The following is a 24,727-nucleotide window of genomic DNA, read 5'->3' as shown; positions in this document are numbered from 1 at the left end:
ACAGCGCCGAGCAGCTGGGGTGCGTGGGCTTCCTGGTCTGCCTGCTCAGCCCCCTGCAATGGAGGCATCCAGATACGTGGACGCAGCTGCTCTGGCTCGGCTCCTGGAAATCCCGCATGTCGGGGACCCCACAGCCAGACCAGGGACTGCAACACACAGCCCTGCGCAGGTAGGTTCCTCCCCATCCTCCAGCTGGCCACACTGCTGGGATTCGGATCGTCTCCCCACCTCACCTTCTCATATCACTGAACTCTGTCTTCAGGACGAGGTGCCTTGAGCCAGGGAGACTACGGGATGTCCACTATCCCCTCCAGTCCCCTCCCTCCCCCACCTGCTGGGGACCAGGTTCCTACAGGCTTCTTGTTCCTTCCTGCTAGGGACAGAGCTCCTCCCCTGGAAGTGGCCTAGGAGGACAGGCTCCTCCAGGAAGTCAGACCAGCCTGCCACTCCCAGGCAGATTTCAGGGAGCAAGGCTAGCCCCTGGACTCCTGGGCCCCCTTCCTCACTCTCCCCGGCTCTTTGAGTCCTCCTCCTGGCAGACACCATTGCCTTCATGTTCTACTCTCAAGAATATTTGTATAAAGTGAAGCAAAGCTGTGACTCTACTGGTGACATTCCAGGCACTGGAACAAGCCAGTGGGGGCAGGGGGGTAGGGGCTTCTTCAGCTCAGTCCTGCCTACCAGGCCAGTCACTGCCTGTGGGTTCCTCTCTCGGTTGGCTTCCCTGGCCTTCCCTCTTGCCCCTGCCAGACCTGCTCTGTCTTCCTGTACAGCCCAGTGTCCAGAGGACATGGTGTTCCGCTCAGCAGAGCAGTGTCACCAGGATGGGGGTCCGTGTCCTCAGCTGTGCCTAGCACAGGACTCTGGGGTGGAGTGCACAGGCTTCTGCACCCCCAGCTGCACCTGCCCACCTGGTCTCTTCCTGCACAACGCTAGCTGCCTGCCCCGCAGCCAGTGCCCCTGCCAGCTGCACGGGAAACTCTATGCACCAGGAGCAGTGGCTCTCCTGGACTCCTGCAACAATTGGTAGGCCACTGGGCAGGGGGTACAGTCAGGCTGGGGAAGGGGGTGGGGAGGAGGGGTGGGTACGGGCTCCTGAGGTAGGCAGGGAGATAGGAATGGATTCTCTCTCTCACACACACACACACACACACACACACACACACACACATACGCACATGGGCTCATCATGCCTCCATTCCCAAACATGTCCCAGCCATAGGTGCCTGGCACAGGCCCTGTGAAGACTAGTGAATGAGATGCTGCCTAGCCACGCACTGCCTCTGCAGGGAGTGCTCATCCCCATTTGACACATGGGAAGACTGGCTCTCAGATAGGCACAGCAATGATGGTGGAACTAGAGACTGGAGAGGATCTTCTAACCTCCAAGCTTCCTGTCTCTCTTCCTGAGTGTAATTCTCTTCCTGGGATCCACTGGATACCTGCTCAGAATGTAGAAGTGCCCAGTACTCAAAGCTAAACCAGATTCTGCCAGCAGGTGGCGCTCTGACCCATTTCTCTTCCCACTGCTTTTCCTTTCTCATTTCATTTTCTCCATCCTTCATTTTCTCCTCCCTTTTCCCCTTCTATCCTCTGGCCCCTCTTTCAGTTCCCTCCTTTGCTTTTCCTCCTTCCCACTCCCTTTTCTCTTTTTCTGGACAAATGGATTTTAGTTGACAGTAGTTGACAATGGACTTTAAAACCTGCGTTTTAGCCCAGCGTAATGGTGCACACCTGTAATCTCAGCAACTAGGGAGGTCAAGAGAGGAGGATCACAAGTTTGAGGACAGCCTCAAGAACTTAGTGAAACCCTGTCTCAAAATTAAATATATAAAAACGTTTGAGAATATAGCTCAGTGCACTTGGGTGAAGTGCACTTGGGTTACAATCCCCAGGACCAAATTTGGGGGAAAAAACATGCATTGGAGAAAACTAGCAGTGAAGAAAAGTGTCCAGTTCTCCTTCCTAGGAGAACTCCTTCCTAGGAGAACTCTCTTTCTGAGTTGCTCCTACGTCACACATTACTGAAGGCCATTTCCAAATGGTATTTAGTAAATGTAGATGGAATAAAAAGTACAAAAAGGTGTCTCCTGATGAAATGATGTGACAAAGGGACAGCACAGTACGTGGGGCATCCCAGAGCCCACTGAGGCTGGATTTGAGTGGGGGGACCACTGCGTGAGAACCTGGAGTCACATCTGAACTTCTCATGGGGGACCTGGTGGCCCAGCTTCCTCCTGGGGCAGGTGCACAATGCTCCAAGGGCAGTGGCTGATTATGGTCAGGATGGGCAAGGTTGGGTCTCACTGGCCCCTCTCTCTGCAGCACCTGTATCTCTGGAGAGATGGCGTGCACCTCAGAGCTCTGTCCAGGTACCCACATACAGTGATGGGTACTCAGGGGTCACTGGGGGCAGTGTCTTGGGAAGTCAAGGTGCAGGATGGCTTGTGACCCCCTCACCCTGACAGTGGCTTGTGGCTGGAGTCCTTGGACCCCATGGAGTCTCTGCAGCCGCAGCTGTGATGTAGGCATACGACGGCGCTTCCGGGCAGGCACTTCACCCCCCGCTGCCTTTGGGGGTGCTGAGTGCCAGGGCCCCAACATGGAGGCTGAATTCTGCAGCCTGCGGCCATGTCGAAGTGAGAATGGGAACTTACATCCTGAGACCTCCTTAAATAACCTTCCAAAGAGAAGCCAATACTTGCACCATCCTCAAGGGCCCCTGAGAGATGCAGGGAATTTCCTTGGGGATGCCATTAAGAGGTGGTCCCCAGGAGATACCCTCCCTGGATTCAGCCCCCTCCCTCCCCAGAGGCATAGGCTTCCTGAGACCAGAGACAGCTGCTGGTGAAGTGGCTTCAGGGTTGAGAAGGGAGGGGTGTCCTTGGGTGGGAGGAGGAGGTGCACTGGGCATGGGAGGCAGGGCCTCCAGTGACCTGGGTGCCACCCCCAGGTCCTGGTGGGGAGTGGGGTCCCTGGGCTTCCTGCTCTGTGCCCTGTGGTGGCGGCTACAGGAATCGCACCCGAGGCAGTGGCCCACGAGTCCTCATGGTGTTCTCTACCTGCAACCTGCAGCCCTGCGCAGGTGAGGAGCTGCCCTGGGGACCCTCCATTTCTTGTTCCCACCAACTCAGGACACTGTCAGTCCCATGCGCTGCAGTCCTATCCCTTGGCCCTGTGCAGCCTCCATGACGACCCAGCCATACAGAGAACTCCCAGTGCCCCTCCCAGGTTGGGAGCCCAGGCAAGATGAAGTGCTCCGGGCTGAACTGTCAATTTCTGTGTCTCCAGGGCCAGTCCCTGGTGTGTGTCCCAGGGGTCAGCTGTGGCTGGATTGTGCCCAGGGCCCTGCCTCCTGTGCAGAACTCAGTGCTCCGAGGGAGACCAAGCAGACCTGCCACCCTGGCTGCTACTGCCCACACGGGATGCACCTGCTGGTGGGTACCCCCTGCCTGGTCACAACTGGGACCTCCTCGGGGCCTGGGAACTCTGGGATAACAAGCAAGGGACAGTCAAAATCTGGGCAGGGGCAGAGCCAGAGGTATGGGACTGCAGACAGGGAGATGGATCCTGCAGAGATGAGGAAAGAGCACTGAGTCCATGAGTTAGCTCTGGCCTGAACCAGCAGGTGGCCCTGTAAAGTGGTTGATAGGTCTGGAAGGGCAGGGAACGGGAGCTGGGAGAAGCCACTGGGTGTGGAGGGTTTGAACAAAGGATTCCCAGTCACTGCCAAACTGTGGGTTAGGGTAAGGGACAGGTTCTGTGTGGCTCTGGGTCCAAATCAGTTTCTTCTGCCAGTAGCTCTGTGAGCTCAGGCAGAGTATTCTCACGCCTCAGTGCCCTCCAGAGTGAACACGATGAAGAGTGCCTCTCAGGCCAGGCCCACGAACCTCCCACGCTGGACTTTGAATCATGCACTACTAGATGAATGTTCCTATTAAATTTGAGCCACTTCTGTCCAAACTCCCTACATGGGTTATTTTTTTTGGGGGGGGGTAAAAATTTGGGGTTTTTTTACACCATTGCTGTACATATTGCATATTTTATATTTTCATAGCCGATTTCAAGGGTGTATGATGGTCCCATAACAGAAGTTGGGAGAGGGGTTCATGTGCCATCCCTGGCAGCCCCTGAGGGCCTGTATCTGCCAGACAGGAGGGGCTGGGGGAGAGCTCTTTGCAGAAGGAGCATGGGTGGCATTTGAGGGGAGCTGAGGAATTGGGTGCTGGCTTTGACCGAAGAGGGGCAGGCTGGAACTGGAGATGACAGAGGGTGTTCCTTTCCAGAACAATGTGTGTGTGCCTGCCCAAGAATGCCCCTGTGCCCATGGGGGGCGCCTCCACCCGCCGGGTAGTGCTGTGCTTCGTCCATGTGAGAACTGGTGAGGCCCCCACTCCCACAGTGGCTTTCTGTCACCTAAGCACCCAGCTGTCCCTCTTCAGCAGCAGGAAATGTTGGCTTCACGGACCAGAGACACCTTCCCACTGCACTCACTCACACAGCCATTCAGCCCTGTGGGGCCGAACCAACCTGAACCCCTCCATCCACCCACCCCACCTGTCTTCTCTATTCCCACCTGTTTTAGTTTCTATGGTCACTGTAGCAAAGTAGCACACACCTGCATGCACGCACGCACGCGTGCACTCACACACACACACACGTGGGTTAGGGAACAACACTGGTGGTCTCACAGAGCTGGAAGCCAAAGTCCAAGGTCTGGGCATCTGGGCACTGGCCTTCGGCGGTGGTGAGCGAGCTGTTCCTGGCTCTCCTCTGGTAGTCTGCTGGCAGGCTGGCTCTTCTCAACTTGCAGATGGCTGTCCTCTGCCTGTGTCTCTTCCCTCTCTGCATGCCTATGTCCAAATCTCCTCTTCTATAAGGACTAGAGTCACACTGAATTAGGGGCCACTTTAATTTGATGACCTCTGGAAAGACCCATCTTCCAGTAAGCCCACATTCATAGGTACTGGGGGATGGGCTTGAGGATCTGGGGGAACACTAGGCAGCCCACAAGCCACCTGACCTTCTGCTGTCCCCTGGCAGCTCCTGCATCTCTGGGCTCATCACCAACTGTACCTCCTGGCCTTGTGAGGAGGGTGAGAAAGGGTCCCCACCTCTTCCCTCGGCAGCAGAGGGCCTGGGCTGAGTCGGCAGGGGTTGTGGGGCCCTCGGGAGAGATGGGGGGCTGCTGCGCATCCATCCTGGTAGTCACGCTCCCCTAGCATGCACGGTTCACCTTCTCCTTCCCCAATCCTGTGCACCCCAAGGCCAGCCCACATGGTCACCCTGGACCCCATGGAGTGTGTGCTCAGCCTCCTGCGGGCCTGCCCGACGCCACCGGCACCGCTTCTGTGACAGGCCCTCTAGCGTGGCACCGTCCACCCTGGCCCTGGGGCCCTCACCAGCCACGCCCACACCCCTCTGCCCAGGCCCGGAGGCTGAGGAGGAGCCATGCCTCCTGCCAGGGTGTGACCGTGAGTGCCTGCCTGGTGCCGTAGCCAACTCCTCCCCTGCCACCCAGGATGCCCCGTCCTTGTGGACACCTCCCACCGCCACCGTGCTCCAACTGCCCTGGTTCTCCACCAAGCCCTTCCAGATTCCTTCCTCTGATGTCCCCCAGGGGCAGGAGGCTGGGGGCCTTGGGGGCCCTGGTCCAGCTGTAGTCGGAGCTGTGGGGGTGGCCTGCGCAGCCGGACCCGAGCCTGTGACCAACCACCACCTCAAGGGCTGGGGGACTTCTGTGAGGGGCCTCAGGCCCAGGGAGAAGCCTGCCAGGCTCAGCCGTGCCCAGGTACCTGCCAGGGAGGGGGGTACCGGGGAGCAGAAGAGAAGCTGGAGGAAGCGGCACTGGGAGTGGGACAGGAGGCCCCCACCTGCTCTCAGCCCACTCTGTCTCCCTCCCAGTGACTGACTGCACTGCCATTGAGGGGGCCCAGTACAGCCCTTGCGGCCCTCCCTGCCCCCGTTCCTGTGATGACCTGGTGGTGAGTCTGCGCTCCCTTGACACTCCCAGCTGACCTCTGACCCAAGGGTCACCTTGTGGAGAGGCTGAATGTTGCCTTGGGCTCGTGGCCTCTTCTGACTTGGTGCTATGTGGCCAGCTCTGACGGAGACGGGTGAGGTCCTGGGCTTCACTTGACAATCAGCACACCAGGCTGGCTCCCCTGGTTCCAGAGAGTGACAGCTATACCCAGAAGCCCTTGGCTTCAGTGCAGCAAATGTTCCCCCAATTAAAACTTGTATCACAAACATATAGGGAGGGGAAATCACCCGGGCGTATCTTCTTAGATGCCACAAGCATTTTGGTGGGCAAACCTCATCTCTTGTGTTTGTGCATGTGAGTGAATACTTACTGAGCACCTACCGGTCACCATGGACACCGAAGGAGGCCCACACAGCAGGGCCCTGTCCCCATGATCACACATTTTGGGGGTAGGAAGACAGATGCAGCTTGAGATTGGACACCGTGATAAGCACCCTGAGGATTAAGATGGTCTTTGAGGCCCTGATGTGGGGAGCTGTGTGAGGCAGGTCAGGGAAGGTTCCCGATGTGGTGAGGGAGGGGGAGGTGCAAGAGGACTTGGACAGAGCAGTGTCGCTGCAGCAGGCAGGCCTGGCTACAGCGTCCCCAGAGGACACAGCTCTCTCCCAGAAGCCTCCCTGGCTCAGCCAGGTTTCTAGGGTCCCTGCTCCTGAAGTTCTAGGGAGGTCTGGTTGTGCTTCAGCTCCCAGGTCACTGGTCCAGGTCACCGACTGAACCCACCATCCCAAGACATCGGGGTTTGTCACTGGTAGGACGCCAGGTTCCAGGTCCCTTCCCTGGGAGCCGCCAGGGAATGGCCTTTCTGCCCATTCCCCTTCTGGCCTTTCTTAACAGAGCTCCAAGGCACCAACGGTTAGAAACAGGAGGCCTCTCCACTACGGTCACACCTCTCTCCTCCCCTCCTCATCCTCTCCCTCCAGCCTCCTTCCGAGGGTCCCTCCACTGAGTCCCCCCACCCCTCAGGCCTTGTTTTCTGCTGACCAGAATCCTCCCTTGCTGTCCCTCCAGCACTGTGTGTGGCACTGCCAGCCTGGCTGCTACTGTCCCCCAGGCCAGGTGCTGAGTGCTGATGGGACCCTCTGTGTGCATCCTGGTCACTGTGGCTGCCTGGACTTGCTGACCGGGGAGCGGCACCGTCCAGGCGCTCAGCTGGCCAGGCCCGACGGCTGCAACCACTGGTGAGCGGGCTGCACCCCTGTGGCAAGGAGGCAGGGATGTCTGCAGGAGTGGCCCCACCTGGCGTCTGAGCACCTGAGCTCCAGAATCTCAGCCAGTGGGCACCTTAGGCCCCACTGTCCCTGAAAAAATGTGGGCACCATAACTCCTATCTGATAGGTGGGGAAACTGAGGCAGCCAGTTCCCTGTGTGTGCTGACGGCTGGGTATACGCCCCCAGGGAGGAGGGGGCTGTCCAGCCTCACCTGCAGCCATTCCCCAGTAGAACATACCAGCTGTGACACCCCTGGGCGGCCATCTGAGTGGCACAGGGAGAAGGCTCTTGGGACACTGGAGAGTGGGGAGATGGGACAGAAACCCGAGGAATAGGGGGAGGAGGACAGGGAGAGGATGCCCAGGAGGCTGCCTGTGGGGCCTGGAGCGGCACTGAGCTGCTGCCTCTCCCCACCCTGTGCCTGCCTCCCTGCCCAGCACCTGCCTGGAGGGGAGGCTCAACTGCTCAGAACTGCCCTGCCCAGGTATGTGCCCAGTTTGGAGGGAGGTGATGATGGCCTGAGGGCTGGGGAAGGGATCAACTTCACCCAGTGCCTGCCATTCTCCTCTCAGTGCCTGGAGGCTGGTGCCCGTGGTCAGAGTGGACGGCATGCTTCCAGCCCTGCAGAGGCCAAACAAGGACCCGCTCTAGGGCCTGTGCCTGCCCTGCTCCTCAGCATGGGGGTGCCCTGTGTCCTGGAGAGATGGGAGCCCAGCATCAGAGGGAGACCTGTCCCAGCTCCACCACGTGCCCAGGTGTGGTGCCACCATAAGACCTGTGTCTCCTCACCCCTGGAGGCCCGACTGCTATAACCTCCATAACCTGGGGTCTCCCGGGCCTCCTGAGGTGACAATTGTTTCTTCCTGGTACAGTGGATGGAGCCTGGAGCCCATGGGGACCATGGTCTCCCTGTGACGCATGTCTAGGACAATCCCATAGGAGCAGGGAATGCAGCCAGCCCCCCACCTCTGAGGGTGGCAGGCCTTGCCCTGGCGTCCACTGGCAGAGCCGCCCCTGTCACGACAATTCCACTCAGTGCGCAGGTGAGGGCTCCAGCAGGGCTGGGAGAGCCTGTCCGTCTAGGGAGGCGCTGACCCCAACTGCCCCACACAGCACTCGGGTGGGGAGGGCATTCTAGTCCTCACGGTCCTGGCCAAGGTGGCCAGTCTGAGCAGACGGCAGGCGTGGCAGGAGGCTCTTGTCACCCAGAATGGTCCCTCAGCATCCACCCTCTCTGCTTCCCTCTTGCCCTAGATTGTGGGGGTGGACAGAGTCTGCTGCCCTGTGGGCAGCCCTGCCCCCGCTCCTGCCTGGACCTGTCCCCTGGGAGTGTGTGCCAGCCAGGCCCAGGAGGCTGCCAGCCCAGCTGTGGGTGTCCCCCAGGCCAGCTCTCCCAGGATGGGCTCTGTGTGCTTCCAGTCCACTGCCGCTGCCAGTACCAGCCGGGAGCCATGGGTCAGTGCCTCCCCCCCTCCCCCAGCAGCCCACTCCACTATCCCCTGCCTGGCCCCTGGGCCTCTGCCAACGGGGCCAACCTGAGGCTGCAGGAGGGGAAGGGGAAGGCCCCCATCCCAGGCTGTCCTGTCTCCTTGCTGAAGGACATGGGCACCGTGGGGTGGGGTGCAGGAAGGCAGGGGTGTGGGGTGGGGACCGATGGGGAGCGCTGAGCTGTCTGGAACCCCCATGCTCACTCCTGCGCCCTTCAGGGATCCCCGAGAATCAGAGCCGGTCAGCAGGCTCTGGCCTCAGCTCCTGGGAGAGTCTGGAACCTGGAGAGGTGGTAACGGGGCCGTGTGACAACTGGTAAGGGGCTGTGGAGCCCAGCAGCCATGCCCAAAGGGGAGTGGGCGAGGCCCATCCCTGAAGCCCTCTCGCTTGTCCCCAGCACCTGTGTGGCGGGCGTCCTGCAGTGCTGGGAGGTGCCCAGCTGCCCTGGGGCTGGTGTGTGGGGCCCCTGGGGCCCCTGGGAGGACTGCAGTGTTTCCTGTGGAGGAGGGGAGCAGCTGCGCTCCCGGCACTGTGCCCGACCCCCCTGCCCAGGACTGGCCCGCCAGAGCCGCACCTGCCACACCCAGGTCTGCAGAGGTGAGCCCCACTGTCCCAGGCCCTGAAGTCTCCACTGAGCTTTGAGTCCCATCATGGCTCGACCCTGACTCATGGGCGCCTTTTGACCCCTCCTCCCCTCACTCCACCTGCCTCTTCCCTGGCCATTAGTGAAGGGGAGGCAGGGAGGCCGAGGGGAGCCTGTGGGAAAGGGTGTTGTGGGGATGGGGATCCCGGGGGTGGAAAGCAGGCCACAGGAAGTGTGGGTGAGAGGTCAGCAGGAAGAACCCTGGGCAGAGCTGGGCACTGACAGGGCTGTTGCCCCAGAGGCAGGGTGCCCAGCTGGACGTCTGTACCGTGAATGCCTGCCCAATGGAGGATGCCCCTTCTCCTGTGCCCACGTCGCAGGGCAGGTGGCCTGCTTCTCTGATGGCTGTGAGGAGGGATGCCACTGTCCTGAGGGTACCTTCCAGCACGGCTTGGCCTGTGTCCAGGTCAGAGTTCAGCTGGCCAGGAGCACTGGCTGCCTTCCCCTGCCCCTCCCTGGCAGCTCACCACTTCAGCGACTCAGTGACCTCTGGACAGACGACCCCCTCCTCACTAAGCAGTCCACTAGCCTGTAGGGCTGCTAGGGACTTTGCTGCCAGCATCAGGGCAGAGTTGGTGGAGCCTGTGCAGTGTCCAGGGTATCTCTCATTCTGGGGAAAGGGGACCACCTGGGGCCCACAGCTGGTGCCGGGGCTTGTGCTCCTCACAGCACTTCTCCTAGCCCCTAGCACCAGCTCAGAGCCACCCACAGGGCTCTAATGCCATACACTCAGGCGCCACAGTGTGTCCCTTTAGCTACAACACTCAGCCCTCCTGGCACCAAAGGGCAGGGCCTCCTCCAGGGCCCCGTGGCTCCCCCACACCATCCATCCACACCCCCTGGGCCAACCTCACCCATGTCTCCCACCACAGGAACATGGTCTCAGTGCCCTCCTTTCCCTGGCCCACCCTGGTGGGGAATTACCCCTCACCTTGGCTCTCCCTGCCCCCACCATACCTCTCTGCCCCTCTGCTGAGTCCAACAGGGGCCAGGAGCTTCCTTTCCTAATCTCAGTGGCATCCCCACAGTCAGTTAGAGGATGCCATGGCCAGAAGGGACCTGTGCAGCTGCCTCGTCCCACCTCATTGACTTAAAGATGATGTCACTGAGCCCAGAGAGGGGAAGGGACATACCAAGGTCATGCACCCAAACTCAGTCACCCTGAATCCTCTGATTCCTGTCTGAGGCTCCCTCTGCCTCCATATCCTGTCATCTCAGGGCCTGCTTGTGTCCTGCTGAGCACCCTACTCAGGAAGGTGGCTGATCCCGTAGGCCAAGCCCATGGCCTGTGTATTTCTCATGGTGTGTTTATGCCCCTGACACAGGTCCCCTGTCCCTCTTGCAACCACTAGTGCCCTCCTGGGACCCAGAGCCCTCTAGGTCCTTACACTGCTATTCCTTCTTCTCCCTTAAGAAGGCTCCCTTAAGGTGCCCCGTGAGCAGTTGTCCTGGGTGATTGCTGTCCCCTCTGTCCCACCCAGGAGTGCCCCTGCATGCTGACAGCCTTGCTGCTTCGGGAGCTGGGAGCCAGCAGCACTGATGCCGGGGTGCATGCAGCCTCTCTGGGAGAGGAGGGTCAGCCCCTCAGGCCCGGAGATGAGCTGAGTCCAGGCCAAATGTTTCGAATGGGCTGCAGCAACTGGTGAGGGGGATGCCGAGGGTGGGAACTGTGCTGGGATGTGTGGGGAAATTTGGGGCGAAAGAAGGATGAGAGCACAGGAATTCCTCTCTGTCCCCTGCCCCTACCTGGCTGTCTTCAAGACTCTGACCCACACTTCTCCCAGTCCACCCTGCCCTGTCCCTTACGTGGGTTGCCTCTCCCCAGCTCCTGTGCCCACGGGAAGCTGTCTTGCTCCGTAGAGGACTGCCCTGAGGCCCCCAGCTTCAGCCCGTGGGACCCGTGGGGCCCCTGCTCCCGCTCCTGTGGCGGCCTGGGCACCCGCACACGCAGCCGCCAGTGTGTGCACCCCGCACTTGCTACTGGTGGCCAGGGCTGCCAAGGGCCCCGCCAGGACCTCGAGTACTGCCTCAGCCCGGACTGCCCTGGTAAGAAAGCCAAGGGGGGCTTCTGGAGGAGACCCCATGTGAAGGGTTTGGAGGGGTAAAAAGCGTTCTGATGGGCACTGGAAAGGAAGGAACAGCAGGCAGAAGAGCGGCCTGAACAGAGGCCTTGGTGCCCTGGGAGGGTGTGAGCTCGGGGCTGGGTGTCCAGGGACTTCGGTCACCACGAGGGCAGGTGAAGCAGGCCTGGCGCTGAGCACCCGCCTCGGGCTGGGGCCTGGCGCACTGCTGGCTCCAAAACATTTCTGAGCAGGGTCTCCTTTGACACAGGGGCTGAAGGGTCCACGGCAGAGCCAGTGACGGGCCTTCCAGGTACCTCAGACTCCCTGCAGCTCCCCAGGTGGCCTCCCTGGGGCCTGCCAGGGCCTCCTCCCGTCCCCTCACTACTTCTGGAGAGATGGAGCCCAGGGCTGACTCAGCAGGAGGTTCCCTTCCCACAGGTGGCTGGGGCCCCTGGGCGCCGTGGTCCCCCTGCTCCCGCAGCTGCACGGACCCCACTCACCCTGCCTGGCGCAGTCGGACCCGCCTCTGCCTGACCAACTGCACCGTGGGGCGACCCTCCCAGGAGCGCCCCTGCAACCTGCCCTCGTGCACAGGTGCGCCGTCCAGCCTCAGCCTCGGACTCTAACTGCTGCCCCTCTCCTCACACAGCCAGTGTCCCACCCCCACTATCTGATACCACTCAGACAACACCAATTTCTGACACTGATATCTCACGTCACATCAGTGTCTGGAACAGGGCCACTGGTCCTCTGCAGGAGCCCTGCTGTCTGCCCGGTGCTCACTCATGTATGTGCTGAGCACTCTCCACAAGACCACCCAGTCCCTCAGTAGCCCTGTGAGTGGGGGATTACTGTCCCCATGAGAAAAGAGTCATCAAGGCTCAGCTGCTGGAGCCACACAACCGTCAGCACCAGATCCAGAACAGAAGCCCATGGTCCGGATGAGGTCACAGCCGGCTGCACTGGAGGAAGTCTGCACTTGAGCTGGGGCCAGGGAGGAGAGGCGGGGCAGGCTCTGCTGGCTCCAGCTTCACTTTGTTCTGCAGAGTTGCAGCCCCTGTGCTCCAGCCCTGGCTGTGGGCCTGGGAACTGTTCCTGGACCTCCTGGGGCCCATGGGAACCATGCTCACGCAGCTGCGGGGTGGGCCAACAGCGCCGCCTACGAGCATACCGTCCCCCAGGACCGGGTGGACACTGGTGCCCCGACATCCTCACGGCTTTCCAGGAGCGTCGCTTCTGCAGCCTGCGTGCTTGCCCAGGTGAGGCGGCACACAGGATCAGGGCACACCCATCCCACACCCCTCCCCAGACCTGCCCATAAGAGGCCTGGCATCCTGCTTCCTCCGAGGTGCCCAGCTTGCCCGACGTGCCCCATCTGTCTCCCATGCCCGACACAGGCTTAGCCTCATGGAATGGGTGGGGACCTGCCTGAGCCAACCCCTGATGGAGCTCTCTTTCCAACACAGTGCCCGGGGGCTGGTCGCGCTGGAGCCCCTGGTCCTGGTGTGACCGGAGCTGTGGTGGGGGCCGATCCCTGAGGAGCCGAAGCTGCTCGAGCCCCCCACCCAAGAATGGGGGTGCCCCCTGTGTGGGGGAGAAGCACCATGCCCGGCTCTGCAATCCCATGCCCTGTGGTATAGCAGTGGTGACAGCCGCTTCTCATCCCTACTGGGCTTCAGTCTCTAAAGCATGTCCGCCCCCACTTCTAACTCCATCCCCACAACACCCACAGGAACCACGGGATAGTGGGGGACAGGCTGTTACCTCACTGGCCAGTTAAGAAAACAGAGATCCAGAGATGAGTAGCTTGACCTGTGCACGGGGCAGGAACTCCCTGTGTGCACCTGGGAACCGCATGGCCCAGGAGGAGCCACCGGGACACACCCTGACCACCCACCCACCCTGGGTAGAACTCACTCCCAGCTTTCCCCACCCTCCTGCTCCTGGGGAACCCCCAAGCTCAGACAAGATTTTCAGAGGATTTGAGGGTGAGCCAGTAGAAGCATGCTTGGTTCTCCTGGGGTGTGGTGGAGCCTGTAGCTGAGCCCTGTCCCCCAGCCCGCCCCGCTTCAGCTCCTTTCATCGCTCCTCCCCAGCTCACGACCCCAACAGGCCTTGGCTACTTGGTCCCTTCCTCCTCCGTTAGGAAACCCCCAGCCCACACTGCACACAGCCAGGCCCCTGGGAACAAGCCCAAGGGAGCCTCAAGGTAGCTCTGAGATGCATAAATTCAGTCCCACTCAATGAACACTTCGTGCCCAGCTAGGTGCTGAGAACACACCAGTGGGTAAGGGGAGCTCACTGTCCCAAGGTCACCATGCGCCTATGGACACCAACATCAAAGAGAGGATGAGCCCTCTAGCCTCTAGAGATACGGGGGTCCTGGACAGGCAAGGGGAGGGGTCCTGAGCCCTGATGCTCAGGGTCCTCTTGACACTTGGCCTCCCCCTCCACCCAGAGGAGGGCTGCCCAGCAGGCATGGAGCTGGTCAGCTGTGCCAACCGCTGTCCTCGACGCTGCTCAGACCTGCAGGAGGGAGTCCTGTGTCAGGATGGCCAGGCCTGCCAGTGGGGCTGCCGCTGTGCTGAGGGTACATCCAGGTGTTCAGTGGGAAGGCAGGAGGGCCCCAGGGGCCAGCACCAGCCCTCAAGAGCCATCTCCCCACAGGGTCCCTAGAGCAGGACAGCAGCTGTGTGCCAGTTGGGCACTGTGAGTGTACAGATGCCCAGGGCCACAGCTGGGCCCCAGGGAGCCAGCACCAAGATGCCTGTAACAACTGCTCCTGCCAGGCCGGGCAGCTGTCCTGCACAGCTCAGCCATGCCCACCTCCTGCCCACTGTGCCTGGAGCCGCTGGTCAGCCTGGAGTCCCTGCAGCCACTCATGTGGGCCAAGAGGACTGCAGAGTCGCTTTCGGTAGAGGGCCACCAAGACTAGAGGTCCCCTCTCCTGCTCGGGTCTCCCTTGGCCTGGTCCCCTCTCCCACATGCCATTCCTGGGTCCTGTTCTCATCCCATGTCCTGGTCCACCTGTGTCCTGGTTACCAAGCCTTTCTCTAGCCTCCCTTGTGCCCACCCTGGAGTTTCCCCTGGGGTATCGCCCCAAGGCCTGAAGGGGCAGTGAAGGCCAGAGCTATTGCTCATCTCTTCCACCCTGGGCCCTGCCAGATCGTCCACATCAGGCTCGTGGGCCCCGGAGTGTCAAGAGGAGCAGTCCCAGAGCCAGCCCTGCCCTCAGCCTCCGTGCCCACCCCTGTGCCTCCATGAGGGCCGTGTCCGCACCCTGGGGGACAGCTGGCTGCAGGGAGAGTGCCAGCAGTGGTAAGTTCAAGGCAGGAAGGGTGACCCTACTGTCCTGGAGAGCGGTACCCTAAGCGTGGACTCCTTCCTCAGCTCCTGTACTCCGGAGGGCATAATCTGTGAAGACACCAAGTGTCCAGGTCTGGGGTTCATCCCAGGTGGCTGGGGCCCCTGGTCGCCATGGTTCCCCTGTTCCCGCAGCTGCACAGAACCCACTCACCCTGCGTGGCACCCACCTCAGCCCTTCCTGCTAGCCTCATGTCTCTCAGGCCGTCCACTCTGTGTCCTGTGTCCCTACCCCTGCCACCCAACTGCTGCCCCGGTCACGATGGTCCCTCCCACCCTCTGGTCTTTGCTGCCCACCTCACTCCTCTAACTACCTATGCCCTCCCACACTGATAGGGGGCTGGACGCTGTGGTCCCTGTGGTCCGACTGCCCTGTCTCTTGTGGAGGAGGAAACCAGGTGCGCACCCGGGCATGCGTGGTGCCGGACCCTCACCACAGGGAGCCACTCTGCCAGGGCCCTGACACCCAGACCCAGCCCTGTGGGCAGCAGCCATGCCAGCCGCTGCTGGAGGCCTGCTCCTGGGGCCCATGGGGCCCCTGTTCGCGCAGCTGTGGCTCAGGCCTGGCCTCCCGCTCCGGGTCCTGCCCCTGCCTGCCCGCCGAGGCAGAGCCCACATGCAACGGCACTTTCCCACACCTGGACACCCAGGCCTGCTACTCGGGGCCCTGCCTGGGTGAGTATGGCGAGGAAGTGGAGCCCTGTCCACCGCTCCCATCTGGGGAAATTCAGGGAATAACGTGTTGTCCTCGCCCCCCAGCACCCCCGATATATACCTATATCCATCCCCCCAACATTTGGCTGGTTTCTTTCCTCTTCCCTTCAAGCCCTTTGCCACCTGACCTCCTCCCCAGGGAGACAGAGTCCACCCAGTGGGACCTTTCTAACTCTTGGTTCCCTCTTGCCCGTGTCCTCTGCAGGGTCCCAGCCAGGAGAGGGCGAGAGGGGAGGATGCAGGGCAGGGGCTGGGGGAGCCAGAGAGGTGCCTGCTGATGTCCCCCCCCCCCTGCACCCCCTGTCCCTAGAGGAATGCCTGTGGAGTGGCTGGAGCAGCTGGACGCGCTGCTCATGCCAGGTGCTGGTGCAGCAGCGCTACCGGCACCAGGGCCCAGCACCTGGCCGCATGGCAGAGGGCCCCCCCTGCACCCGCCTGGATGGCCACTTCCGGCCATGCCCGACTGGCAACTGCTCAGGTGAGGCCCAGGAGCCAGAAGCCAGGTTGCTGAGCAGGAGCAGCAGCGGTTCCTATCACAAACCCAGGGCCCCCTAGACCCCAGGACAGTTTTCTATGCCTGCACTAACCCCTGCCCCGGTGCCTGTTTACTGTCCCTCCCAGCTACTCTCGCCCCACAGGCACACACCAAGATTTTCCCACTCCATAGCTACTGGTCTCATGTGGCTTTGTCCCATGTAGCTGTCCCAGTGACAATGTGTCTCTCAGCTCCCATTGAAGCTGCCCTCCATCTTGTCCCTGCCAGTCCCCGGAGCACCCACCAGGCCCAACCCTCAGCTCCCTCCTCTGTACCATTACCTGGCTCTCTGAGGGCCAGACCATACTGATCCTCCCCTAGGGGACACAGGAGCCCAGCAGGTTCCAGATGGGGGACACAGCAGGGGCAGTCTTACACTCTCACCAGTCTGTGCTGGGGTGCGGGAGGGTGTCTCTGGGCTGCTGCCCCAACAGCCTGCCTCCCCCCAGAGGACAGCTGCGCACCTCCCTTTGAGTTCCAGGCCTGTGGCTCCCCCTGCGCCGGGCTCTGTGCCACACACCTGAGCCGGCAGCTCTGCCAGGACCTACCACCTTGCCAGCCTGGCTGCTACTGTCCCAAGGTGAGGGCTGGGAGCTGGGGACACCCCAAGAAGAAGAGTGCCCTCTCTTTGTGATGCCCTGGGGGACCCCCACCTCTTCCAAACCCTCAAAACCTCTTCCCAGCTGTGTTCATTCCCACATTCATTCACTTAGTGACCGCCTGGGCACCTGCTGCCGGCCAGCATGGCGCTGGGCATTCGGGTGACACAGTGACCACCACATAGCCCTGTCGTGTCTCTCCTTCCACACAGGGGCTGCTGGAGCAGGCTGGGGCCTGCATTCCCCCCGAGCAGTGTAACTGCTGGCACATCTCAGAAGAGGGAGCTGAGGTGACACTGGCCCCTGGGAACCACCTGCAGCTGGGGTGTAAGGAATGGTGAGTGATGGGGTGATGAGAGGCAGAAGGCTAAGGCCAGGGAGTAGAGCAGGGTCCCCCCAAGAGGCAGCCTGGCCTAGCAGAGAAGGCCAAGCTGAGCCCTCAGGTCTAACCCAGCCTGCAGGCAGGTGGCCCCAAGGTGCCAGACTTTACAGCTCCCTCATCTTGCCCCAAATACACCCAGAGCTCAGGCTGTCCCCAAAGGAACCCTCCAACACACACAGCTCTGGGCTGGGACCTGCCTGCCAGAGCCCACTCTGATGTCGCCTTCCCACAGCGAATGCTGGCACGGAGAACTGCGCTGCACCAGCTGGGGCTGTGAAGGTAACCCTGGCCTGGGGAGACAACTGTCTCCATTTGCCCAGGGTGGGGTTTCCTGGAACTTTCAGTGCTAAAACTGGGATAATCCCAGATAAAGGGGACCCTTCCCTGCCCCTAACCTCCTTCAGTCTTTCCTATTTCCTGTTCTTCCTGATCGTAACCCTGAGCACCCTCCCTGCCCACTGGGGTCTCTGGGTGAAGGGGTCCCTGGGAAGTGCACAAACTTCCTGCCCTTCTAGGGCTTCTGCCTCTGAGCAGCTGGTCCGAATGGTCACCCTGTGGGCCCTGCCTGCCCCGAAGTGCCCTGACCCGTACGTCCAGGACTACCCTGGAGGAGCACTGGCCTCCGAACACAACAGGCCTCTGGCCACCCTTGACATCCCTGCTGGTTTCGGAGCAGCACCGCCACCGCCTGTGTTTGGACCCTGAGACAGGGAGGCCCTGGGCTGGGGACCCTCAGCTCTGCACTGCACCCCTTAACCAGCAACGCCTCTGCCCTGACCCCGAAGCCTGTCAAGGTAGTGAGGAGGGGCAGAGGCCAACAGGGAGGAACAGGCCTGGAATGGCAGAAGGGGGTGGGAAGCTGGGCCACAAGTTCATTCTAGTGGACAGGAGTTAGCCAACCTGCTAGCCCTCCTGCTTGCCTCTGGGGCCTGCTGGATTCGAGGCTGGGGTAAGGTCCAAGCAGCAGCTGGAAAGAAGGGGAGCCTGGCAAGGCTTCAGGACATGTTTGCAGAGGTCAAGTTCACAGTCTAAGGCAGGGAAGGAGGTGGGGTCAATACACTGACCTACATTTTCTTTCCCAGACTCATGCCAGTGGAACCCTTGGGGACCCTGGAGCCCCTGCCAGGTGCCCTGCAGTGGAGGCTTCCGAATGCGCTGGAGAGAGGCAGGGGGCCTCCCTGGAGGAGCCTGCCGTGGGCCATGGGCTCAGACCCAGAGCTGCAATATGGGGCCCTGCCCAGGTAATGCCATCTCAGCATCCAAAGGGCTGCCAGGACTGCATTCAGAAATAGCACCTGCACAGGGTTGGTGCCCCTGTCCTGGAGTTGGACAGGACAAGTGGGGCCACTGCCCTGGATGCCAAGAGTGTCCTCGACACAGATTCCTACCTTTTGGGCCCCAGGTAAAAGCTGTGAGGCTAAGGACACTGTGCCCACCCTTGAATGTGCCAATCAATGCCCTCGAAGCTGCATGGACCTCTGGGACCGAGTGCAATGTCTGCAGGGACCCTGCAGTCCAGGTAGCCAGCTGTGCTCAGCCTGGCTTGGGAATTCTGGGGATGCCTGGTTCCCTTTCACTACCTCCTGCTTCCAGAAAGTGTGAGACCTGGGTCGAGGATGGAGTGGGCTGTGGGGTGGGGGGTAAGATCAGACTGCCAGGTCATCACAGAGTACAAAAGTGGGTCCTTACTTGTAGTAACCAGCTCTGAGTCCTGCACAAAGGCTTTGTCAAGCCCTGCTTTTATGAGGAGGCTCACAGGTGCTATAAGGGTGACAGGATGGTGATCACACACACAGGGCAGGCTAGAGTAGTGTCTCCTGTGCAGCAGTGGGAGAGATTGTGCAGACCCACATTTGCACCAGGTGTGGCTGTGGGAGGGACCCACCATGTAAGCCTTGCCTGAGCACCAAACCTTCTTTGTCCTCCCCACTGCTACCCTTAGGCTGCCGCTGTCCTCCTGGCCAGCTGGTGCAGGATGGGCACTGTGTGCCCATCTCCTCTTGCCGCTGTGGCCTTCCCAGTGCCAATGCCTCTTGGGAGCTGGCCCCAGCCCAGGTGGTGCAACTGGACTGCCACAACTGGTGAGCTGCCATAGTGATGCCCTGGCGTAGGAGATGTGGGGCAGGTCAGGGCTGTGGACCCTGCAGAGGAGTGAGGTTTTGTTCCCCCTGCTTTGTCCCTTGTCCACAGCACCTGCATCAATGGGTCTTTAGTGTGCCCACACCTTGAGTGTCCAACCTTGGGGCCTTGGTCAGCCTGGAGCAAGTGCTCAGTTGCCTGTGGTGGGGGCACCATGGACCGTCATCGGAGCTGCAAGGAACATCCTCAGGGGGCACTATGCCAGGCCCAGGACATGAAACAACAGCAAGACTGTAACCTGCAGCCCTGCCCTGGTGAGCACCCTGGGCCCAGGGGCCTGCCATCCCTCCCTCCGTCCCTCCATCACTGCTGGATCCAGGCCCCGACCTACCTGAGTGGAGGCGGAGGTTGGGAAGTCCCATCAGCCTCATCCTGGGACACTCCCACTTCCCCCACAGAGTGCCCCTCAGGCCAGGTGTTCAGTGCCTGTGCTGCGTCATGCCCAAGCCTCCTCTGCTCACACCTGCAGCCTGGCACCATCTGTAAGCAGGAACCCTGCCAACCGGGCTGTGGCTGCCCCAGGGGACAGGTGGGTACAGCTGCTGGGTCCTGACTCCTGCCTGGGGAAGTGGGCAGGTTGGGAGGTAAGAGGCAGTGACCACATTCAAGCAAGCCTGCCCTCCTCAGCTGCTGCACAATGGCACGTGCGTGCCCCCTGCTGCCTGTCCCTGCACTCAGCTGTTGCTGCCCTGGGGCCTCACCCTCACTCTTGAAGAGCAGGCTCAGGAGCTGCCCCCGGGGGCTGTGCTCACCAGAAACTGCACCCGCTGGTGAGCCCAGAGACTTGGAGTGGGGAGCCGGGTGAGGATGGGGTTGCTGAGAGGGGCAGAGGGGAGGATTGCGCAAAAGGCTCTGAGCTGTGCTTCTGTCCTCCCAGTACCTGCCAAGATGGAGCCTTCAGCTGCTCCCCCATCGACTGTCAGGGTGAGATGTGGCTGTCCATGCCCCTCGACGCCAAGGCTGGCCGGCCTGAGCAGGGGCGAAGCTAAGCTAGCTCCTCAGGAAGCCCCTTCCCTCTCTGTCCACACTGCCCCCTCTCTGCCCTGAGGCCCAGCAGTCCCTGCCCAGGACTCCTAGGCACTGTCACAGGGCCCCACCTGTAGGGTGTTCACCAAGAACATGTGCACACTGAGCCAGGGCCACCGGTGAGGCCAGGTTCTCTGTGAAAGGTTCTGTCCTGCTGTTGAGGACATTGAGGCCCAGAGCGGTAAGCAAAACAATCCACAGATCTCGGTGGATTCAGAGGAAGACACGGCCAGCCCCAGGCACTCCCAGCCTGGCTGGCAAGAGGGGGCCACCACCAGAACAGGTAGAGACAGGAGATCACGCCTGGGCACTACAAGCAGGCAGTGTCACAGCATGTGAACTTGGTGCCAGAACACAGAGGTCAGGGTGGCAGGATGGCCAGGGGGTGAGACCTGGCCTGGGCCCAGCTATTTGGGTGGGTGGGTGAGTGCAGGTGGCTAGAGCTGAGGAGAAGCACTTGGGAAGAAGAGGGGTCTGAGGGCTTCCCAGCAGGGCAGGGGATTGAGGCTGGGCCCAGGGCTGACCAGAGAGTGGGTGGATGGTCTTCTCTACAGAGTGCCCCCCTGGGGAAATGTGGCAGCACATGGGTCCTGAAGAGCTGGGTCCCTGTGAGTGGACATGCCAGGAGACAAACACCACAGCAGCTCAGGACAACTGCAGTGCTGTCCAGACCCCGGGATGCATATGCCAGGAAGGATACTTCCGTAGCCAGGCGGGCCCCTGCGTCCCCGCAGACCAGTGTGAATGCTGGCACCACGGGCATCTCCACCTGGTAAGACGTGTCCCCCTGCCTGACCCCAGGACGCCCCACCTGCCGAGTATCTGTAACTTCCCTGGCTGCCCTTACTCCCAGGACCTACAGCAGTGGAGCCGGGCTTGGCCACCTCAAGGGACAGAATCTAGCCCTGGGTGGGACCCCTGCTCTGGCCACTAGGGCTTGTCACTTACCTGAGACTCATCACCCGACTCCAGTCCTAGACCACCGTCCTGGCTGGGTGCTCCCAGGCTGGGTTCAGGCCCAAGATGTTACCATGGGAAACTGGGAGAGACCAAGAGGTGACTTTTCCCCACCCCCACTCCCAGCTTGGATCTGAATGGCAGGAGGACTGTGAGAGCTGCCGATGCCTCGGCGGGAGGAGCGTCTGCACCCGGCACTGCCCCCTCCTCAACTGTGCTCAGGTACCCCCTGGGCTCTGCAATGCTTCCAGGTGACTCCTAGGCTCTTCAGGGGTCCTCATCTATGACTGATCTTAGGGTTCTACACAGGCTGTGTGGGGTGTGGGTGATGGGGCCATCCTTCTGACTCAAGCAAGGGCCACTCTGCAGGACGAGGTGACTGTGCAGGAGCCAGGGAGCTGCTGTCCCACTTGCCGCAGGGAGACCCTGGGTATGTAGGATCTGGGTTCTGGTCCCCAAAGATGCAGCCCCTTAGCCCTCAACCACTTCTGCATCTCCTTTCTCCCCAACTGCCCCTACACCCCAACTTTTTAGCCTGGTGTGTGCCCACTTTGCCCAGGCTGCTCATATAGGGATTAGAGGATGAAGCTCTATAGGGCTGCATCACAGCAGCTGGCCACCCCCACCCCACAGAGTCCCAGGCCCTGTCCCCCACACACCCCCTTCCCAGGGTCCCCTTAGTCCTAGCCTCCCCCTCTGCCCTGCTTCCACCTCCTGCCACTTTTACATGACCCTTCCACACACAGAGGCACAGTCAGCCTCCTGCCGGCATCTCACTGAGCTTCGTAACCTCACCAAGGGCCCCTGCCATCTGGACCAGGTGGAAGTGAGCTACTGCAGTGGGCACTGCCCATCTAGCACCAACGTCATGCCTGAGGTGAGCCAGAGGGTCTTACAGGCCCGGAGTTCAGGTCAGATGGTGCCCCTGGGGTCCTGTCACCAGGACTTCTACTCTGAGACCATTTCCTTGTGCCTCTGACCACCTGAAAGACAGAGGTGCTTTCCAACCTGGTCCCCAAAGATGCGGCCCCTCAGCCCTCAACCACTTCTGCACCTCCTAGAGATGCTTTCCCAAATCTCTTTTGGAATTTTAAAAATGTAGTGAAGAAAGTAATTGGGAGATGTAATCAAATAATCTTTGTAGTTTTGTAACATGGTATTATGTGAATGTATTACCTGTCTCGAAGGAGAAGAATAAGGCTGGGGATGTGGCTCAGTGGTAGAGCACTTGTCTAGCATGTGCAAGGCCCTGGGTTTGACCCCAATACCCCCCCCCCACATACACACACGGAATTATAACTAGTTTAGTTGTAAAAAGATCACTATAACGTTGAAGGGCAAGAAGGGGCCTGTTCTGGAAAGAGAGCTCACTTTATACTGGATCAGAATTGCAGTTAGGGTTTAATTAGGGTTTCAATATTATCAGCCCATCTATCCAACCAGACCCTAAGCCCCTTTGCGGGGGAAGCTGTGACTTTCCCCTGCTGCTTTCTTTTAACCTGAAGGTTGTTGACCATTCAGGCTGGCAGAAGTGAAGAGGGCGGTTTCTTGGGAAGTGGGGCTTGCTGGTGACACTTCCCTCCCGGCTCAGCTACCCTGCTTGTCTAGGAGGATTGGGATCGATACTCCCACCTCAGATGGGAAAGGCCAAGGAACGGTTTAGTCCTTCCCCAATTCAACCACCCTGTCTCGCCCAGGAGCCCTACCTGCAGAGCCAGTGCCACTGCTGTAGTTACCGCCTGGACCCCGACAGCCCTGTAAGGATCCTGAACCTGCGCTGTCCAGATGGCCGCACGGAGCCAGTGGTGCTGCCGGTCATCAACAGTTGCCAGTGCAGCGCCTGCCAAGGTGTGTCTGTACCCCCCACCCCGACCTCCACCCCGACCCCCACCCCCACCACACACCCCCCCACCCCCACCACACACCCCCCCACACACCCCCCCACCCCCCCCACACCCCCCCCACACACACCCACCCCCACCACACCCCCACACACCCCCCCACACACACACACCCCCCCCCCCCCCCGCACCGGATGGGGGCGGGGCTGCAGGGAGGGGTGGGGACCCGGCAGGGCGGGGCTCTGGGGCGGGGCCTGATGCGGGTGGGGCTCCCGGAGAGGCGGGGCCAGGGACGTGTACAGTTAGTTCCTAGACACTTCCATCTTCCTTAAGTTCTTACAATGCCATCTTGTCCCCTTCTCAGGATTCTCTTTATTTCTCCAATCGTACATAAGCTTGGGTGTTTGGAGTAACTCATACCTGGTTCAAATCCCCTCTCCTCTGTGACTCTGTAGAGCCCCCAACGACCTCAGCTTATTTAACCGATTTATGAGACCAGGAGTGTGAAGTACCTGGTATATAACTGAGGTCACAGTGTGGCAGATGAGGGAGACACAGACGGAAGGGCTCCGATGCCTCCTGGGTTGCACACAGTGGAAGGGCAGATGCCAGCTTCTGCTGCCCTGCTTTGGACCCCCTTCCCTCTCTTGCTAGCCTAACTGTCCTCTTCTTGTCCTCCAGCAGGTGATTTCTCAAAGCGCTGACAGGTTCCACCAGATGCGTCCACTGCTGTCCCTCTTATGACATTTGGACTCAGAGGCACTGATCATCTCCTCCCATGCCCATCCATCTCCCACCCTCCCAAATAAAATCACACTGGCAGCAAGTCCATGAGTAGAGTCTCCATGCAGGGACTGGTGGGAAGGCCGAGGAAGGGTGGCTCTGAGCCCTGCCTAGCCCTGCACAAAGACTTGGTCTTCTGAGGACCTCTGTGAATCTGTCATGGATTCACCATGGCATTCATGGTGACTGGTGAACCTGGGAAAGACACTTTCCATAACAGGGCTTTGGTGTCCTCCTCTATAGCAGGATAAGGCTGAATATAATCTGAAGGCCTCTCCCATTAGGAGCCTACAGTGCGACAGGTCATATCCCTCCACTGAATGTGATTTCAGCTGCAGCACATTACAGAATTCCATGGAAGCTCAGGAACAAGTTTGCTTCTCCTCCTCCTTTTTATGTCTCTCCCTCTCCCTGCACCCCCACCCCCGTCTCTGTCTTTTGTTGTTGTTGTTTGGTTGGTTGGTTGGTTGGTTGGTACCAGGGATTGAACCTAGGGGGCTTAACCACTGAGTTACATCCCCATCCCTTTTTATTTTTTATTTTGAGATAGACTTTTGCTAAGGCACTTAGGGCCTCACTAGGTTGCTAAGGCTGGCTTTGAGCTTTCAATCCTCCTGCCTCACCCTCCCAAGCGCTGGGATTATCGGCAGGTGCCACCACGCCAGGCCTCAGTGAGGTTTTGATTCACATTTCCTAAATGACCAATGATGTTGAGCATTTTTTTTTTCATGAGCTGTTTTCTGTTATCCTCTTTTCAAGCTTCTTTTTCTTTCTGCCCTGGGCTTTTCTGACACACAGACTGCACAAGAGTAGCCAGGAAGGAATATAGGAGCAGCAATGGGATGTAGTTCATGTCTCTGGGGTGACCCTCAACCACTCAGGATGAGAGCTGCAGATAAATGCACCCCCTCCCGTTCCTCAGAGAGTCATGGCGAGCAGCCT

At 60.2% G+C, this 24,727-nt stretch overlaps 1 protein-coding gene across 1 annotated transcript in view; it reads left to right on the top strand.

Moving 5' to 3' along the window:
* The window catches only part of Sspo (SCO-spondin), a 51,216-nt gene extending 27,510 nt beyond the window's left edge, over positions 1-23,706 (top strand). The window contains exons 56-103 of the mRNA XM_077795884.1: positions 5-169; positions 774-1,026; positions 2,326-2,372; positions 2,469-2,639; positions 2,954-3,085; positions 3,292-3,437; positions 4,287-4,381; positions 5,044-5,096; positions 5,268-5,474; positions 5,621-5,791; positions 5,905-5,984; positions 7,052-7,221; positions 7,690-7,736; positions 7,825-8,007; positions 8,125-8,295; positions 8,507-8,707; positions 8,959-9,055; positions 9,138-9,337; positions 9,623-9,789; positions 10,865-11,025; positions 11,209-11,429; positions 11,715-11,756; positions 11,885-12,040; positions 12,493-12,705; positions 12,913-13,080; positions 13,905-14,036; positions 14,114-14,360; positions 14,612-14,764; positions 14,837-14,901; positions 15,146-15,484; positions 15,834-16,001; positions 16,508-16,638; positions 16,870-16,994; positions 17,272-17,318; positions 17,555-17,833; positions 18,122-18,280; positions 18,442-18,558; positions 18,982-19,120; positions 19,230-19,432; positions 19,577-19,707; positions 19,806-19,948; positions 20,056-20,102; positions 20,759-20,976; positions 21,288-21,383; positions 21,531-21,591; positions 21,908-22,038; positions 22,859-23,009; positions 23,684-23,706. Coding sequence (XP_077652010.1) covers positions 5-169; positions 774-1,026; positions 2,326-2,372; positions 2,469-2,639; positions 2,954-3,085; positions 3,292-3,437; positions 4,287-4,381; positions 5,044-5,096; positions 5,268-5,474; positions 5,621-5,791; positions 5,905-5,984; positions 7,052-7,221; positions 7,690-7,736; positions 7,825-8,007; positions 8,125-8,295; positions 8,507-8,707; positions 8,959-9,055; positions 9,138-9,337; positions 9,623-9,789; positions 10,865-11,025; positions 11,209-11,429; positions 11,715-11,756; positions 11,885-12,040; positions 12,493-12,705; positions 12,913-13,080; positions 13,905-14,036; positions 14,114-14,360; positions 14,612-14,764; positions 14,837-14,901; positions 15,146-15,484; positions 15,834-16,001; positions 16,508-16,638; positions 16,870-16,994; positions 17,272-17,318; positions 17,555-17,833; positions 18,122-18,280; positions 18,442-18,558; positions 18,982-19,120; positions 19,230-19,432; positions 19,577-19,707; positions 19,806-19,948; positions 20,056-20,102; positions 20,759-20,976; positions 21,288-21,383; positions 21,531-21,591; positions 21,908-22,038; positions 22,859-23,009; positions 23,684-23,706 — 7,022 coding nt within the window. The remainder of the gene's footprint in view (positions 1-4; positions 170-773; positions 1,027-2,325; positions 2,373-2,468; positions 2,640-2,953; positions 3,086-3,291; positions 3,438-4,286; positions 4,382-5,043; positions 5,097-5,267; positions 5,475-5,620; positions 5,792-5,904; positions 5,985-7,051; positions 7,222-7,689; positions 7,737-7,824; positions 8,008-8,124; positions 8,296-8,506; positions 8,708-8,958; positions 9,056-9,137; positions 9,338-9,622; positions 9,790-10,864; positions 11,026-11,208; positions 11,430-11,714; positions 11,757-11,884; positions 12,041-12,492; positions 12,706-12,912; positions 13,081-13,904; positions 14,037-14,113; positions 14,361-14,611; positions 14,765-14,836; positions 14,902-15,145; positions 15,485-15,833; positions 16,002-16,507; positions 16,639-16,869; positions 16,995-17,271; positions 17,319-17,554; positions 17,834-18,121; positions 18,281-18,441; positions 18,559-18,981; positions 19,121-19,229; positions 19,433-19,576; positions 19,708-19,805; positions 19,949-20,055; positions 20,103-20,758; positions 20,977-21,287; positions 21,384-21,530; positions 21,592-21,907; positions 22,039-22,858; positions 23,010-23,683) is intronic.
* The last annotated feature ends 1,021 nt before the right edge of the window (positions 23,707-24,727 follow it).

The sequence above is a fragment of the Urocitellus parryii genome, chromosome 3 (genome assembly GCF_045843805.1).
Source record: "Urocitellus parryii isolate mUroPar1 chromosome 3, mUroPar1.hap1, whole genome shotgun sequence".
NCBI classification, from domain to species: domain Eukaryota; kingdom Metazoa; phylum Chordata; class Mammalia; order Rodentia; family Sciuridae; genus Urocitellus; species Urocitellus parryii.
The sequence above is the reverse complement of the archived record's forward strand: the minus strand, read 5'-3'. Positions and strand labels throughout refer to the sequence as shown.